Source organism: Manis javanica, chromosome 3 (genome assembly GCF_040802235.1).
Source record: "Manis javanica isolate MJ-LG chromosome 3, MJ_LKY, whole genome shotgun sequence".
In the NCBI taxonomy this organism is placed as follows: Eukaryota; Metazoa; Chordata; class Mammalia; order Pholidota; family Manidae; genus Manis; species Manis javanica.
The window spans coordinates 196,952,486-196,969,729 of record NC_133158.1 but is presented as its reverse complement, the minus strand read 5'-3'; the positions used below and the strand labels follow the sequence as shown (position 1 = coordinate 196,969,729).

The 17,244-nt window shown below is 33.9% G+C and overlaps 1 protein-coding gene across 2 annotated transcripts in view; it reads right to left on the bottom strand.

Moving 5' to 3' along the window:
• The window catches only part of LRBA (LPS responsive beige-like anchor protein), a 740,236-nt gene that overhangs the window by 142,035 nt on the left and 580,957 nt on the right, over positions 1–17,244 (bottom strand). For both annotated transcript variants that reach the window (XM_037024623.2, XM_017650128.3), the window contains one exon: positions 3,275–3,427. In XM_037024623.2, the coding sequence (XP_036880518.2) occupies positions 3,275–3,427 (153 nt within the window). The remainder of the gene's footprint in view (positions 1–3,274; positions 3,428–17,244) is intronic.

Genomic DNA, 17,244 nt, shown 5'->3' with positions numbered 1-17,244 from the left:
TGATCTGCTGCTACCAGCGAAGTACTGTACAATCTGTTATTATCCACTGTCCTATAGATCATCTGTTCTTGGTGCTGGTTTGTTCCAGGAAGGGAGACAGCTGCAACACTATATCCCTGTTCAACCTGAGGACCATCTGACTTTAATTGTAACACACAGCTTGATGTGGCTCAGGCTATGAGAAGCCAAAGTATCGTCTGTAATAATCTGGAAAAGCAGAAACCTGCCAACAGAGGGCTGAAAACAGGGACTTATGCTGTCTGACTGCCTGACGGGCTGCAGGAAATATGATTAATGAGTAAGGTATAATGATATCAGGAACCCGATTAGCACCACAGAAAGGTCACAGATCAAAGTAGTATGCATTTCATGAGCTACAATCATTGCATAAAATCTGTGGACTTGTAAAGTAGAGGTAAACCAAAAAGAGGAGGGGGATAAAACACTTATGTGATAACATGCGAACAGATACATTAAATACCATAATAATAATTTAGTCACTTATAGAAAGTTAACGGGAAATGATACATGAATCAATATGGGCTGTACTATAGGAAATCATTGTTCATCATGGGCATATAGTAACTAGTTTTGAATGATGAATGAATTATTAAATTCTTCCATAAAGACACATGTAAGGAATATCAGTGAATATTATTTTGCATATAATTTCACAGTCATGTCTAAGATTAGAGTGTGGGCAGAGAAAACCGAAATCTGATTGAAAGCAATTTGGTAAGTTGCCACCTTCTTTCCCTCGGTGCCCTTGGGAAACAAACCCCAAACAGATCTGGCTCTTCTGCAGGTGAAGGTAATGGGAGTAAAGAGGGGGAGTACTGTCAGGATAATGGCTTATTATACAATTTATACACTTAAATGATCTTAACTGTCAAAATATTGTTGAAAAGCCTTTAATGTAACATATTCAAATGTTTCTGCCACTTAGACCTCTTTTAAAGCAAAATAAGCACACTAATAAACATCTTTGTACTTTTAATAATACTAAACATGGTAATGATTAAAGGAGACCTGACTCCCTTGAGGCTTAAAATTTTCAATCAAATTCAAGAAAAAGTGTTTCAATAGTAAAATGATCAGGACATGATTTTAATTTGTAATTTTTTACTTAAAAGTCTATTCCTAAAAAAGAGGATGATTACTTATACCTCTGGAATGTTATATAAGTATTATTTTATATCTACTTAATAGTAAAACCATTTCTTTAGAATGGTGATTCAAAAGGAACCACTGAAAAATGAAAAGACAAGTCACAGACTAAGAGAAAAATATTTGCAAAACTAAAGGACTTTCATGGAGAATATATGAAGAACTCTTGCAATTAAGTAATAAAGAGACAAACAACCCAACTGAAAAACAGGCAAAAGATCTGAATAGATTCTTCAAGAAAGAACATATATGAGTAGAAAATACTCCTGTGAAAAGGAAACCTCACTAGTCATTAGGGAAATGCAAATAAAAATCATAATAAGTATACTTACAGGAAAGGTTAAAATAAACAATATTGGCAATACCAAGTCTTGGCAAGGATATGGAAAAACTGGAACCTCATATATGGTTGGTGAGCATGCAAAATGGTATATTAAACATACTCTTATCGTTTGATCCAGCAATTAAACTTCTAGGAATATATCCAAGAGAAACGAAAACAGATGTTCACCCTAAGACACATGCAAATATTCATAATAGCCTCAAACTGGAAAAGAACCCCAAATGTCCATAAATTGGTAAACAGATAAACAAAATGTGTTGTATTTGTACAATGGAATAGAGCAATAATACAAAGAAATGAACTTTGTAAAAGAATGCTGATATATGCAACAACATGAATCAATCTCAAAAACATCAGGCTAAGTGAAAGAAGCCAGGCACACAATAAGTACATGTCGGAAGATTCCATTTACAAAAAATTTCTAAAAAAAGCAAAGGTATACAGCTAGAGTCAGTGGTTGCTTGGGACTAGGTACGGGAGCAGAGACTGATTGCAAACAGGTCCAAGGAAACTTTTTGGAGTGATATAAGTGCTCTAGAGCCAGATTGTAGAGATAGTTATGCAACTGTATAAATTTACAAAAACTCATCCAATGTGTACTTTAAAAAAAGTTGAATTTAATGGTATGTAAATTAGACCTCAATAAATGTGTTTTAAAAGGGTAGACAATCACTGAAAGGGAAAAAAAAAACTGTGGAATGACTACATTTTACTGACTTGTTTGTGCCACACTGGGGGGTTAAAAAAAAAGAAAAACCCAGAGACAACTGTCACGTTTAAAGGTTTAATGTCTCCTCATAGTTTCCAAATCACAAATGAGGAAACCAAGGCTCATCAAGGTTAAATTGCCCAAGGTCCCTAATGAGCAACATGATTCGCTCAGGGCCGGGAAGACCGGTCTACCTCAGAGCCTAAATTCTTTCCTCTCCCCCTGTGCTGCCTCCAGTGTATGTGAAAGGAGAGATTTCAGAAATAATGGGATTGCGATTAGGGTCTAGAAGACAGGATTAAAATAAAGTTGTTGGTATAGAAGGTAAGAAATGCCACCTAGGAAACTAAAATGCAATAATTTTCCTTAAGTGTAAATTAAAAACATAATGCAACTTAGATTTCATTTTTTAATATGGATATGATAAAGATACAGCTCTTAAATACTGAAAATAAAGCTCCTCGGTTCCAAACTTTTATGAAAGCTAAAGGCGAAATGGAAAGTTGTATTACAGGATCCATATAATAGAGGACAGTGAAGAATCCACTAGAGAGGATTCTGAAGACTCGTTATAATCACAATGATTAATGCACTTAAAAATATTTAATTTTTCATATTCTAAATATTACGTGAATATTTCCTTCCAAAGAAAGATAATATAATTTAGAAATCTTGTTTCTATTGCTAAAATGGGCAATGGCCTTCTAGCTTGCAACACAGAATTATGCTCTTTTCCTGGATACAAGAAACTCATGTTTGAGAAAAACATAGCATTCCACTTTCACTTACAACATTCACTTCTATTTTTGAATTATCACGTACATATGAAAGTAACCTAAATTCTGCCTAAGAGAAAAAAAGAAACCATTATACCTTTCAAGTCAATTAGATATTATAAAGTATATATGGAGATTCATGAACTATTATGTCACTTTCAGTTATCCCTATCAACTACAGTTTTGTACAGAAAAGCAAGGGTTAATGATTATACCAACACATGAAAGATACTGTGAGAAAAGGCTCAAGACAGACAGAGTAGATGATTACCATCTTACCAATCTGTTTATGCGAACAAATTCTTCAGAGGTTTTGGCCCAAGGAGGAAGTTCAACATCAGACACTACTGTCCCATCATCCATCACACCAAGATTATAATTATTGAAGTTCACAAACATCTCAGGGAGATAATAAAATTCAGGGATCAACTCCTATATAAAAATAAAAAACAATGTATTATAAATTGTACAATACTGATTAGATATTCATAGAAGGACCTGTTCATTTCCTATTGTACATAAAAAGAACAAAATAAACACAGGGAATTTGTTTTCTCTTTTCACATCATAGCCCTATCACAAAGTTTCTCTGAAGGGAGACCAATACCATCCAACCAAATTTAAATAATATCTTACTGACTGGTTATGTTTTCCTCTTCAGGACAAGTCTTGTAACCTCAAAACCCTTAAATACCAATATTTGACTCGTATATGAGGTTGTGAACAAAATTTAAACAGAGATTAACATGCTATAACAATAATAACATCTTGCACTAGATTTTTATGAGGTAGCTGGAATTTTTGCCAATAAAACACAAAATCTTACTAAGCATTAAAATGCCACTGCCTTGATCCCTTCATTAACCAGGAAGATATTCATTACATTCATCTATGACTTAACAGTGCAGTTTGCTCATATTTCAAAACATTCAAGTTTAGTTTTAAGGGATGACACATAAAAGATCAAAATATATAATTAGTCTAGAAAATGACCTTAAGAAACTGAGTAAATTACATATACGACTTTAGTAAGAACATTGCAAATACACTTTCATAGGATGTTTAATAAGCAGAAAAATGCAGCTGGTAAGGTTTTTCTGTGCAACAGGCCCCATGCATAACTATTTCAGAGGTCCTGTAGCTCAGACTTGAAATCCAGTCTTGACACGGGTCAGTGACTCAGTGGTCTTTCAGATACCCCCTCAGGGCCAGCTATGGCTGGCCTGGCTTTCCAAACCATTCAGTAAAATAGGGAGGTCATCAGATTTTGGACAAGGTCAGTATGAACTCGCCAGAGCAAAGAAAAAAGATCCAGCAGGAATTAAGCTATTATCACCTCCATCATCCATGCGAAATGTTGCTTGACTTGGAATTGTACATCTTTTGTTTACAATTACAATAATTAACTAAGCAGGGCAGAAATGAGCTTGTACTCCAAATGCCTGAGAACCACCTGATCATTAGACTTGAAAAACATTTAAAAGGAGCAAGTTTTTTTAAAACAAGGAAGAATCCTGTTAAAAGTTCAATCATTCATGAAATGACACAGTGATCACAGAAAAATTTTAAGAGTCTCGTCTCCAAAAATAATGTATATAAATCAAATTGACAAAGAGGGGAATGAATGTATGTGTTTTTTAAGCAACAAAAAGCTGTAATTGTTTGGGCTAATATTTATTGCATGAGTCACTTACTAAAAAAATTCTTAATAAACCATATGTCACACTTAATTTTGACACCTTTACAAGGTAAGGTATCATTTCCATCTTAAAATTAACTAAGGCTCAAAGAAGTTAAATAATTTGCCCAAGATTAGTTACATGGCTCTAAGCCTGTGTCCTTGGTCATCAAAAAAGCATGTATTCCACTTATACAGTATAGACACAATACTAAACATTTTAAGTGTAAGTTTTTAACATATATTCTAATTGATTTTTTAAAAAAGGGAACTTCCATGATAAGAAAACTGGCTCTCCTATTTTTAACATTTCTTACATTACATATATGTAATATGCATATATACTGCACACATATAGTATTTACTATTTAATAAATCAAACAGGAAGAACTTTTATATGTTGCAATTATTATTAACCCAAATATGAAGATACACCACTGTATAACTATTATTAATTTACTTAAGTGTGCATTCAGTAAATTCCAATTTGAGAAATTTTACCAAAATGTCTTACTTTCATTCCATATTATTTGTGCTAATGAAGTGGAACATTACTACTCCCAGATCATGTTCTACCAACAGGAGAGAGGAACAAGCCTTCCTTGTGTATTCAAAATCAAAAGCAGTGTTTTGGCTTAATTAAATACTAATTCTTTTAATTTCAATAATGTTTATACATAAAGTAAAAAGAAATTTTTAGTAAAAGATATGAAGAAAGGACTTTTAAACTTTTAAGTCTTACAGAACTATATTAAACTTTCAGTTACATAATCCTTATCATGCTGAGAGAAGGTAGTAACTCACCAGTTTCCATTTAATTTCCACAGATTTTATTTGCAATGTCCTTCTAAAGATAGATATTCTGTAAGTTTTATATGATAGACATTACAAAAACACTTCAAAATTAAAAAGTTAAACTTCATTAAAATTTCACTTATTGGTTGAGATACGACTCTGTGTTTTGCTCTTTTCATTTTGTACTTCCTTTCCCATTCCCCTCCAATTTTTAGAGAATCAGGTATTTCAAGAACATTTGCAGACTCCAGACCCTCTTGATGACATCCTCTTTTTTTCCTTTTAAGAAAGTCTAAGCAAACAGATGTAGCCAGGAGAAGCAGTGTCAAAAGTCAGTATTTTTGAGAGGCTGAGCTAAAGATGAGAAAGAAGAGTTTCCCCCAAGATTAGGGAAGTTTCTAAAAATCTATAGTAAGTTTTCTTTTGGTCTGAGGAGAAGGGAGAGGAAGTTAAAAGGCTACGCTGGAACCCAGAGGATGCTGAGAGAAGATCAGGGTCACTACTTCCCAAGTGGTGCCTATGAATGAATTAGAAAAAGGCAACCCTTAAAAAGGCTAATGTAGCCCCAAGGGAACTCAATTTGGTAAATGTAGATGTAGTGCAAGCTAGACTTCAGCTCCTATTCTTTCCTTCAGTCAAGTACCCTTACATAGAGAAAAATCTGTCCAAGGGTATATGGTGGTCTCATGATGGTACACTTAGGGAAAACAGTCCCTTGGCACCTTCTGGCATGAGTAAATATTTCTTAACCAAAGCTTGGTATAATCAGCAGAGCAGCCTGCTTCCAAAAAACCATGTGTCTTAGACAATGAGGATATGACTAATAAACAAGCTGAACTAAAGATGTGATGACCAATTTTCTAGGTGCCACGTGAGACTTCACCTCATTCAAGCCTTGGATAAAGGAGGTCCTTGTCCTACCCTCTAATGACTGAATGAATTTCTCACTAGCCTAATGAGGACAAGATGTGAATTCAAATTGGGGTGTGTCTTACACACGAGTTGGTAGTTGTAGATTTATATATATTTTAATGACAAAAAGTTATCAATATATTCACTGATAATTATTTCTAGGAAACAGAACAGTAGGAATAAATCAAAATGAAAGAAATACAAATACAATGTGTTACTTTTATTAAAAGAATAAAACTTAAGAAGTTTCTCGTATTCAATTACTTCATTTAAGCCGTAGGCAGATGCCAAAGGTGATGGAACACATCATTACCACAAAAAAACATTCATAGACCAAAAAATTTCTCTCTTGGCAGAGAACTGGAGAGCATCTGGGATACGGAAACATGGGCATTTTGGTTTTTTTGATTTTGTTGTTTTTTACATATGACAGATATAAACTGCTAAATAAGAGTGAACGGATATTAGGAAGAAACTGGTTGTAGGAACAAATAGCACATAGGAGAACAAAGGAGAAAATGATGTCTACAACTTGGGGTGGTCAGAGAAAGCTACGGGGAAAAGAACATAAAACATTATTTCTGTAATACAACACTCATCAAGCTGTATTGTTGTAATAGTCTATTCACTTGTATCGTCCCCTAAATCGAAGGCCCATGGGATTGGGGGCTTCCCTTATTTTCTTCACCACTATACCTCCAAAGCCTAAACATAGCGTGTGGCACATATTATGCATTCAGTAAAAATCTGTTGAAGGAATGACAGAAAAATGGTATTTAAACTCAAACATAAATAAGCAGAGAGGAAAGACAAGAACAGTACTGAGAAGGAGAATATCTTAAGAGACACAATGATTGACATGTGAATAACATTTGTTTCCAGTGATTAATGAAAAACTAGTTAATTGGTTTAGCAAGGACTAGGTATGCACAGAGTGGGATATGAAGTCAGAGACACAGGTAAGTCAAAGGGCAGAAAGCCTTGAATTCCAGGCTATGAAGTTTAGATTTTTTTTCCTTAAGAAAACATTTTTTGAATTTTAAAAATGAACATGAATCTAAAACGGGACAAATGTTTCTAAGAAATAACACTGAAAAGAAAGATTTTGAAGAATCTACATATTCTATAAAGGACATCGTCAAATAAGCATAGTTACTAAGTAAAGGAGTGAGTATATGCACTTCAAACATTACAACACCATTGTAAGGAAAACTGCACACATACATCAGTTAATGGGAGCCAAATACCCTCTTAATATAAACAAACATGCTGAACTCAACTGAGGCACTCCAACATGTGACAAAAGAAGTAAGTATATATAATGCCTAAGTTTTACTATGGATATAGTGACATTCAAGCTATACAGTAAAATTCCATCTTAATCCTAAAAGCATCTTGCTAAGAAGTATGCCTTGCTATAATACCAATTAATACAGTTCAAAATTACCTCCTTTGACAAATGATATTTAGTAAGAGAGTCAAAGATTATGTCTTCCTAATGCTTTTAATGTAGATTTACAAAGTGAAGTACATTTTATATTCATCAGAACAGAACATTCAGCCCTGGATAAAAAACACATGTTCAGCAATTCTTCATAATATCAGTGGGAAATGATAATCAAACAACAGTGACAGAAGACAGAGCTTTTTACAATTCACATTTTCTTCTGACGTGCTGACAATAATTTTAATTGCTATCATTTAATGATGGGCCTTAAAGGTAGGTAAAATGGTCAAAATGTAGTGTATCATCTTCTGAAATAAAAATTTGAAAGGTTCAACTAGAGGTTACACCACAGTTCAGGATAAGCCCACTGCTTTGATCACAAATCCCAAGGCTTTCATGGCATAATGACAAGGATTGGTTGTGACCACACATATGCTTTAGTTTTCTTTATTAAGGTATGATCCCCACTGATATGAATGGCCTCTGCAGGAAGGCTGTACATTCTCCTTCTAATAGTTACCAATTCTATCCACTGAACTAAAACCATCATTCCAATGAGACCTGGGCAATGACAAATAGTAATCAATTCGCCCAGAGAAACAAGATAATCAAAATTAAAATAAAAATAAAGATGCTATTTCAGACCTAAAGTTATATTTTTAATTTTATGTTTAGTAAAATATGAAATCCTGAAGACTCAAAAAGAAGCATCATAGCAAGGAAGCTAATTTAATGTAGACTTATGTGGGGACATGGACAATAAAAATGATGTCAAAGCAAAATTTTAGCTTTCAACCATTGGAAAAATGATACTTTTTATAAGGGAAACAAAATTCAAAAAAGTTTTATTAATGAAAAAAAGAGCTGATAAACAATATTACAAAAAAATAATAAGCATGCTCTGACACATTTTAACTTTCAACTATTTATTTTGTTAACCCACAAATCAGAAAAACTTTTTAAAAAATTGATTGGAGTTGAATTGTATCTCTAAGCCATTTTAAATAGACTGCATATCTGAAAGTTTTCAAATTCATGTTTCTCCATTAGTAGATAAAATACTACTTTGTTTCAATTTTTAAAACTGGAGAAGGAAAAAAATCTGTAATCCTTCTAGACTGATACAATAAATATTGTGAAGTTTTAGATATTAGAAAACTGTCTTTTCAAATGCATTAAAATGAAGAAAAATCTTGCTTACAAATCAACAATCTTTCTCAATCTAATTCAGTGGAGAGAATAATTGGGTCTTGTCTACTCAACTTACTGGTCACATGTTCTTAAATTAATTTAATTTTTCTGACCTTTGCTCACCTCAATTGCCATTTCTAAAACCCAGGGTTGTTGTGAGGCTAATAAGAGATAATACAGAATTCTGAATGCACATAAGATATTATTATTACTACTATTATTACTAACATGAATATGAACCCTGATAAAAATTCTAAATTAGAGACTCAACTTGCCTGATTTTTAGAGCCAACAAGTCATTCACTGAATTGTGTGCATTCACAAAAGCATTAAACATGATTCTAAGAGCATTTAACAAAATATACCTGTAAAAGTAAATATGTCCACAAAAATAATTATGACTTCATAATTTCTACTAAATATCACAATTAAAACAAATTTATTATTATTTTTTAGTTAGCAATGACATTATGGCTCAACATGCCCCACTTTATGATGAATACCCTTAATATTTTACAGTTCTCGCCTGCTTTCAACACATTTTTCACTACCATATCTTAACTAGATATCTTCACTGAGCCTTGTGCTGTTCCCGGCTCCTATAACAAAATTACAATTAGGGGAGAGATAAAGGACATTAGTGATGCAAACAATGGGTAAGCAGTAACTGCCACAAGAAAAGACATACATAAAATGCCCACCTTACATCCTTTCTGGAACAAGTTGTAAAAACATCCATATATACATACATATTGCTATGAGTGTTGGGGAAAACAGCTAATATCATTGGCTATGGAAACATGAATGAACAATCTACATTTTTAACTGAACAAAAATATCATTAAGATCACCAGCTCCCCCTACCCCCCAAAAATCAGTGCTGATGTGTATACATTTTATAATTCAGGAAGATAGGAACACTTTCTAACAAGCACCTTAAAAGATTTTTTTCTCTGCCTGGTATATAAGCAGCATAAGAAAAATAGTGTTTCAAGTATTTTAATCAAAGAACAAAATATTGGTTCATTGTAGATATAAGAGTACAAAGTTCAATGCAAAAAAAAATTAGTACTTGGGTACTTCATTTAACCTACTGATACATGAAGGAGAAAAGGGCTAAAGAAATGTGGTAACAAACTTGCAAGTAATACATAAATTATACATATAAACAATGAACAAATATATAGCTTAGTCAAGACTGAGTGTTCTGCATGGATGAGAGAGGTGAGGTATCTTGAGCTCACTCTAACGTGGATGTACGAAAGAGACTAATGGAAAAAGAGGGACTACTGAAAAAAAAAAGAGGAGAAAGGAAGGAAGAAAGGGAGGGAGGGAGTAATAAGCCAGAAATGTATAAAAGATATACAGAAAAGTATAGGATTTTTATTTTACTTTCTTTTAGCATTTTAAAAATTCTGATTTAAAAATTAAGTCTGAAAGCCGGAGGAATAAAAGATGAAGATATACTAAGAAAATAAAACTACCAAATCATCAAACTTAAAGCTTTTTTTTTTAAACAAATGCATCAAGAAATACATTTCTAGCAATTAGTTTTATTAACTGTAGCCAAACATTTTGTTATAAATGGCTCTAACATTGATGCTATAAGCATTCATGGAATGTATTATGCTAGAAGGCATGCTGATAGGGGAAAAAGGAACCTCACTTATCTTTCAGATTACAGACCCCTGGGACTTCTGAGGCAATAGAAAGTAAGTCAAAGGTCTCATGTTTTACAAATCTCACAAGACACAGAACTATTCTATGATCTTCCCCATTTAGTAATATTATTTAACAAACATGTACACTTAAAACTTTGAAGGGTTAACTTGTAAAGTTAAAACTAATTCTTGTAATATTACTAATAGTCCTTTGTTTTTAAGATATTATTTAGAAATCTCTTAGGATTTAGCTGTATTGTACTTACTTAATTCTAAGTATGGAATATGCTGTACTGACCCTACTAATTTCTTAATAGAAATTTGACACTCATTACTAACAATACACAACATATTATAAGATAGGGTTTTAAATTCAATATCCAAGATATGGCCATATGAACTTCTTTTGTAACTATAACATTAACAACAAAATCTCTTAATTGTAAAACATGCAGAAAATTGAATCATTAACAACTCTTGATCAGAAGAGGATATTAGGCTATCATTTCTTCTGTGGACAGAAAGACCCTTCTAAAATATGATGTGTTAGTAGCGCCACTCCATGGGGAGTGCGTATCCGTTTGAGTTCTGCTGTGCCTTCCGGCTGGGACAGTCATTCACTCTCCTCATTATCTTCAAACCACCTCTGTTTTTCCCAGGCTCTTTCACTTGCCCTACGTTAAACCTGCTTCATTACAATTCATAGTATTACTATGGATCCAGCCACCAAATCGAAAGAATCATCTTTAAACATAAGAAGGCCAACAGACACATGAAAAGATGCTTCACATTGCTAGTCATCAGGGAAATGCCAATCAAAACCACGAAACAGCACCTCATACCTGTCAGAAGGGCTAGTATCAATCAGAAATAACAACTGTTGGTGAAGGTGTGAAAAAAGGGAACTATTGGTGGGAATGCAAAACAGTGCAGCCATTATGGTAAACCATATGGAGATTTTTCAAAAAATTAAAAATAAAACTACCATACCATCCAACAATTGCCTTCTCAGTATTTATCTTAACAAAATGCAAACATTAACTTGAAAAGACCTTTGTACTCCCCTGTTCATTGCAGCATTTAAAAAAAATAGCCAAGATACGAAAGCAACCTAAGTGTCCACCAATAAATAAAGAAGATATGGCATATATATAAACAATGGAACATTACTCAGCCACAAAAAAGAATGAAATCTTGCCATGTGTAACAACATGGATGGACCTAGAGGTTATTATGCTAAATGAAATAAGTTAGATAAAGACACATACTGTATGACTTCACTTATATATGGAATCTAAAAAATAAAACAAATGAACAAACAGAACAAAACAGAAACAGACTCATAGATACAGAAAATAATTATTCCTGCCAGAGGAGAAGGGGGTAGGGGGATGTGCAAAACATAGGAAAGGTATTTAAAAAGGTACAAACTTCCAGTTATAAAATAAATAAATAACTGAGATATAATGTGCAGCATAGGGAATATAGTTAGTAATATTACAACAGATGTATAGGTTTATCATGACTAATCAGCAATTAATATATGTGTTGAAGCACTGTACCATACACCTGAAATTCACATAATATTATATATCAACTACTTCAAAAAATAAATTAATAAAATAAAGAATCATCTTTATGCCTTCCCATCCCTTAAAGTCAACCAAATGCCAAATCCTGGGGAAAAACTTTTAACTCAACCCTGGAATTCATCCCCTTAGCTACTCAAGTAGTTGAGGCTCTTAGCATCTTGCCTTCTTGAGGAACTGTAACAGCATTTCCCCTGCCTTCAGCTCTCATCCTCTTTCCCACCCTCTGGATCTATCTTCCATACTGCTGCCAAAGCTCTTTGTTTTATAAAGAGCCAACAATATGGTACTTCTCAAAAATCCTAAATGGCTCCTCAGTGACTATAGCAGGGGATGTTACACTGTAGCCCAGGCCAAAAATGACCTGTCACCTGTTTTTGTAAATAAAATTATATTGTAATACGGTCACACTCATTTGTTTACGTATTGTCTAAGGCTGCCTTTGTGCTCTAGTGGTAGAATTGGGTAGCTGTGTAGGAGACTACATGGACTGCAAATTGAAAAATATTGATTATTTTGGCTATTTACAGAACACTTTTTGCTGAAATGACTTACAGAATTAAACCAAGTATCTTTAGAATATTACCATGGGTCTTTATATTGGACCACAACTGCCCTTCAGTATCCTCCTGTTTTCACCTTTCCTGCACATCACACACACAAGCCCAATAAGCACTCCCCAGTGTCCCAAGCATTTCTTCTGACTTTGCTCACCTCATATTTCTGGCTCAAGTACTCTTCTACATTTCATCAATGCCTTAATTTAACAAATATTTACTTCAGTGCCTACTGTGTTCCAGGTACTGTTTTAAGCTCTCAGAATAAACAGTGACCAAAACAGTCTAGATTCATGCTCTCATGTAGTTTGTCCCAGCAGAGTAAGACATAATAAATAAATGTGATACATGTTTGGCAGATGGTGAGAGACATGAACAAAAATGAAATTGGGAAGTAAATAAAAGTACATGGGGTGAGGGATGTGATTTTTAACAGACAGGACAGAGAAGGTCTTACTAAGATGGTGACATTTGAGCAAAGACTTGAAAAGAGTGAAGGAATGAATCTGTAAGCTATCTGGAGGAATTTTTCAGGTGAAAGGAAAAGTAAAAGCAAAAGCCCTGAGGTGGGAAGATACTGGAGTACATGAGGAAGTCCAAGGAGGTCCTGTTTGGCTAGAACAGTGAGCAAGGGTGCAAACTGTACAAAGAGAGGTGAACAGGCATTAGGATTTTGGAGGGGAGGGGTATGGGGGGTAGAGTTGCACTGCAAGGACTTCAGCTTTTACTCTGAAATGCGAAACCAATTACTGAGATGGGGAAGACTATGAGAAGAGCAGGTCTGAAGAAATAAAGCTCAGGAATTTGGTTTTGAACATGAGGAATTGGAGTACATTTCACATATTTCAAAAGGAGATATTGAGGAGGGAGAAAGAGATCAGGAGAACTGTACAAGCTATAGACGAGTTTGGGAAGTTTGTTAAGACTCCCTTGCATCCTTTAAGATACAACTCAAATGTCAGTCTATGAAGCTATTTACAATCCACTTCCTCAGTCAGAATTAAATTCATTTTGTTATGGCTTATACCACTCATCACTGTCTAACCTGTATTAAAAATAGTTATAATTTACCTGTCTTTCTCTTATGGAAGTCTGTGAACTAAAAAGAACAATGTTTACCTTACCTTTTTAACTCCACATGTACTGGAGTTTACTATGTACTGAATATGATAAATAATCAATAAGTGATGGTTTTACTCAGTGTGTTTTGGGGATTTTAATTCACTGGTCATAGGAAGTTTTCTGCCTGAAGGAAGTTTTCTGTCCTAACTAAACCTGATCATCTTCCGTGTTCTCTATACACATGCCTAAGTCAAATTTATATCTTTCTCTCTCACCTTCTAAGGCAAATCAATCACCAAATCCCAACAGTTCTCACCTTCTAAATAAGTCTTAAATTCATCCACATTTCTCTAATATCATTGCCACTGCTGAGTTTAAGCCTCTGCTGCCTCTTGCTTAATTACTTTAACAGCTTACTGACTGCTTCCCCTCTTGCTCATGGTTTAATGCACATTTAAACACCAACCACATGATCTCTTAAAACTACAAAGTCTGTTCATGTCATTCCACTGCTTCACCCCTATCAGTGTCTCCACACTGCCCCAGAATACAGTACAACCTCCGTACCAAAGCCAGGAAAACCCCTCACGACAGGCCCTGAGATTCCCTTGTCTTCATTTCAGATGCTGTATCTGTGAGTCCACAGAGGCTTTATTATATGTGGCTCAGATTGTTTTATTGTCAGTATCCCCTCTAAGGCAAAAATTCAAGGAGGCAATACCTGTGTCTCATTTGGTGCTGCATCACAACCAGGGCCTGATAGTGCATAAAAACAAAGTTTAAAAGTAAATGTTACCTCAGGATTCCATCCAACTTTTTACTCGAGTTTTACTTTTAGCACATGTTATTTTAGAAATATATTATTGTACTAAATCCTGAGCTTCTGGAGAAAGCTTCTGGAGAAGTATATTCTCTAATAATCTCCACTTAGACCCATTTACTACTGCCTCCATTCTAGAATAATGAGCCTAGGTAACATTTATGACTCTTTCCACTTTCCAAATCCAGATTGTTAACATTTCTATAGGAAAGAAGTAAAAGGGTTTAAACTGAGCAAGTCATATTGTACTGAATTGTTAGATTGAATTTATTGACACTAAGGGTACCCAAAATGAGTGCCCCAAGAGAGTGGGGGAAAATCAGTGATAATGAACTGCCTAGAAAAGCTTATATGTTTGCCTAATAGTTAGATTGCCTAGTGAAACTCATTCCAACTTTATGAGTCTATGATTTGTTTCAAAAAATTTGGTCATAAAGGCAGTAATCAATTCTCTACCTTAGTTACTAAACTTAACTTAGTTTTTAAGACCTGAAACACAGAATATTCTGGGGACTTTTAAAATATTACTTATTACAGTGCTGATTTTCCAACCCTTTAGCACTTTCTATTTCAGTCCTCAAGTTACCTATTATTGTTACTACTTGTCAGTTCATATTTAGATGAAGTACAATATCAGGAACACTGTTGCTCAAAGAGGGTGAAAGCATTCTTCTTCCCATAAGCAGAAAGCTATCCCTTGGGGTGATTACAAAACAATGCCCTGAGTCTGCTTTGCCTGATAGAGCCACCAGTCGCAAGTGGCTACTGAACACTTGAAATGTGGCTAGTCTGAATAGAGGTGTGTTGTAGATGTAAAGTACCTACCTGACCTCAAAGACTTAGAAACATATCTAATTAATCATTTTACACTGATTACAGGTTGAAATAATATTCTGGATATATCCGGTTAAACATACTATTAATTTTACAGGACTCTTCTGACTTTTTAAAATGTGTATATGAGAAAATTTTAAATTAGATGGCTTGCAACTGGGTTTTGCATTACATTTATATTGGATGGACAGTGGTAAGCCTATTTAGAGAACTGATCGACACATGTGAACTGTTTATGTAGGTAGAATAAAAAGCATTCTTGAGGGTTAGATGTGAAATGGAACCACCAGTGGTGGACAGAAACACACATAATCCCCCACACGTTACAATGGTAAACGCTGGTAAGGGTGAAGATTGCTTTAGTAAAATCTAATGAGGTCTCTTTCTTCTCTGAAATAAAAACAATTCATAATTTTAACTTTTATAGGAATAACCTTTATCTTTTAGTAAAATTACTCTGAGTTTTAGCAGAATGCAAGAAATAGTTTCTAAGATATTAAAGTGACAGTCCCTCTTCAGCAAAAAAGAGTTAAGTACTAGAAATGTTATCCTGTTATTCTTTCTCCTGTAAAAAATTAACAAATTTCTACCTGCCTCACAACATTTTATTTTTGCAAAATGCCATGAAACATTTTAGAGAATGTATATTATGTTAATCAAACAAGGTATGCTTTAGAATCCACGCATTACAGTGGTTGCTACCACACCCCCTCACATTCCACTATCCCCTCTACTGTTTAACATTTTCCTTAGTATTTCTAGAAAATCCAACAAGACAATACAAAGAAAGATCAGACTATAATTAATATGGTTCCATTTGAAAGACACTATTACATCTCAATGAAATGTTTATACTACTGTAGTAATTTAAATGTGCTTTCCAATACATTATGTTAATCATTCAAATATGCTTACTAAAGTGTTAAAATGTAACAAAGAGTCAGGATCAAAAAAAAAATTTTTCTAAAGGCATGATTAATCTCTTCTCAGATTTAGAGGGACCAATTACAAGCAATCTTTTAAAATAGTATATGTAACCATGTGCTACAAACTTTCCAAAATATTTGAAAAGTTGTAGGTCCCCAATTAACTGGTTATCAATATAGAAAACGGGAGTAGTTTCTTAATGTTCTACCACCCCTACAGATATTTTGTGGTTTAAAAAAAAAGAACATACATATTGGTTAGAAGAGCAAGTTTTAGCAGTTAGATGTGAAGAACATTTCTAAACATAATGAAATGGTATTTAAGAATAAAGCTGTATTTGTAAGCAGGATCCAATCAACATGTCACCTGTAATTTTAAGGATTTCTTAACTTCTCCCTTACTTTCTAGTCTACTTCTTCATATAGATGCTGTATATAACACTGCTGGAAAGCCAGAAATTATGTAGCACAATAGGAAGAACTGAAATTCTAGTATTTGTAAAATAGTCGTGGCTGTTTTATTAAAGTCTGCTGGGGCATTCAAAGGCAAGTGAGATGGATTTGAATCCTTATTATTTGTAAGGAAACAATAGTAATGAGAAAAGTAAGGAGAAAAAGGTGAAGAATTCATGTGTATTTTTGTTTTTTAATATTGTAGCTGCTTTGAATGGGTCTTTAATTTTTTTTAAACATTTTATTTTATAAGGGAAGTGTTTGGGAAATAGAATCAGATGTGCTAATTGAAAGATTCTGGAGAGAAAAAGGATGAGATTTAGG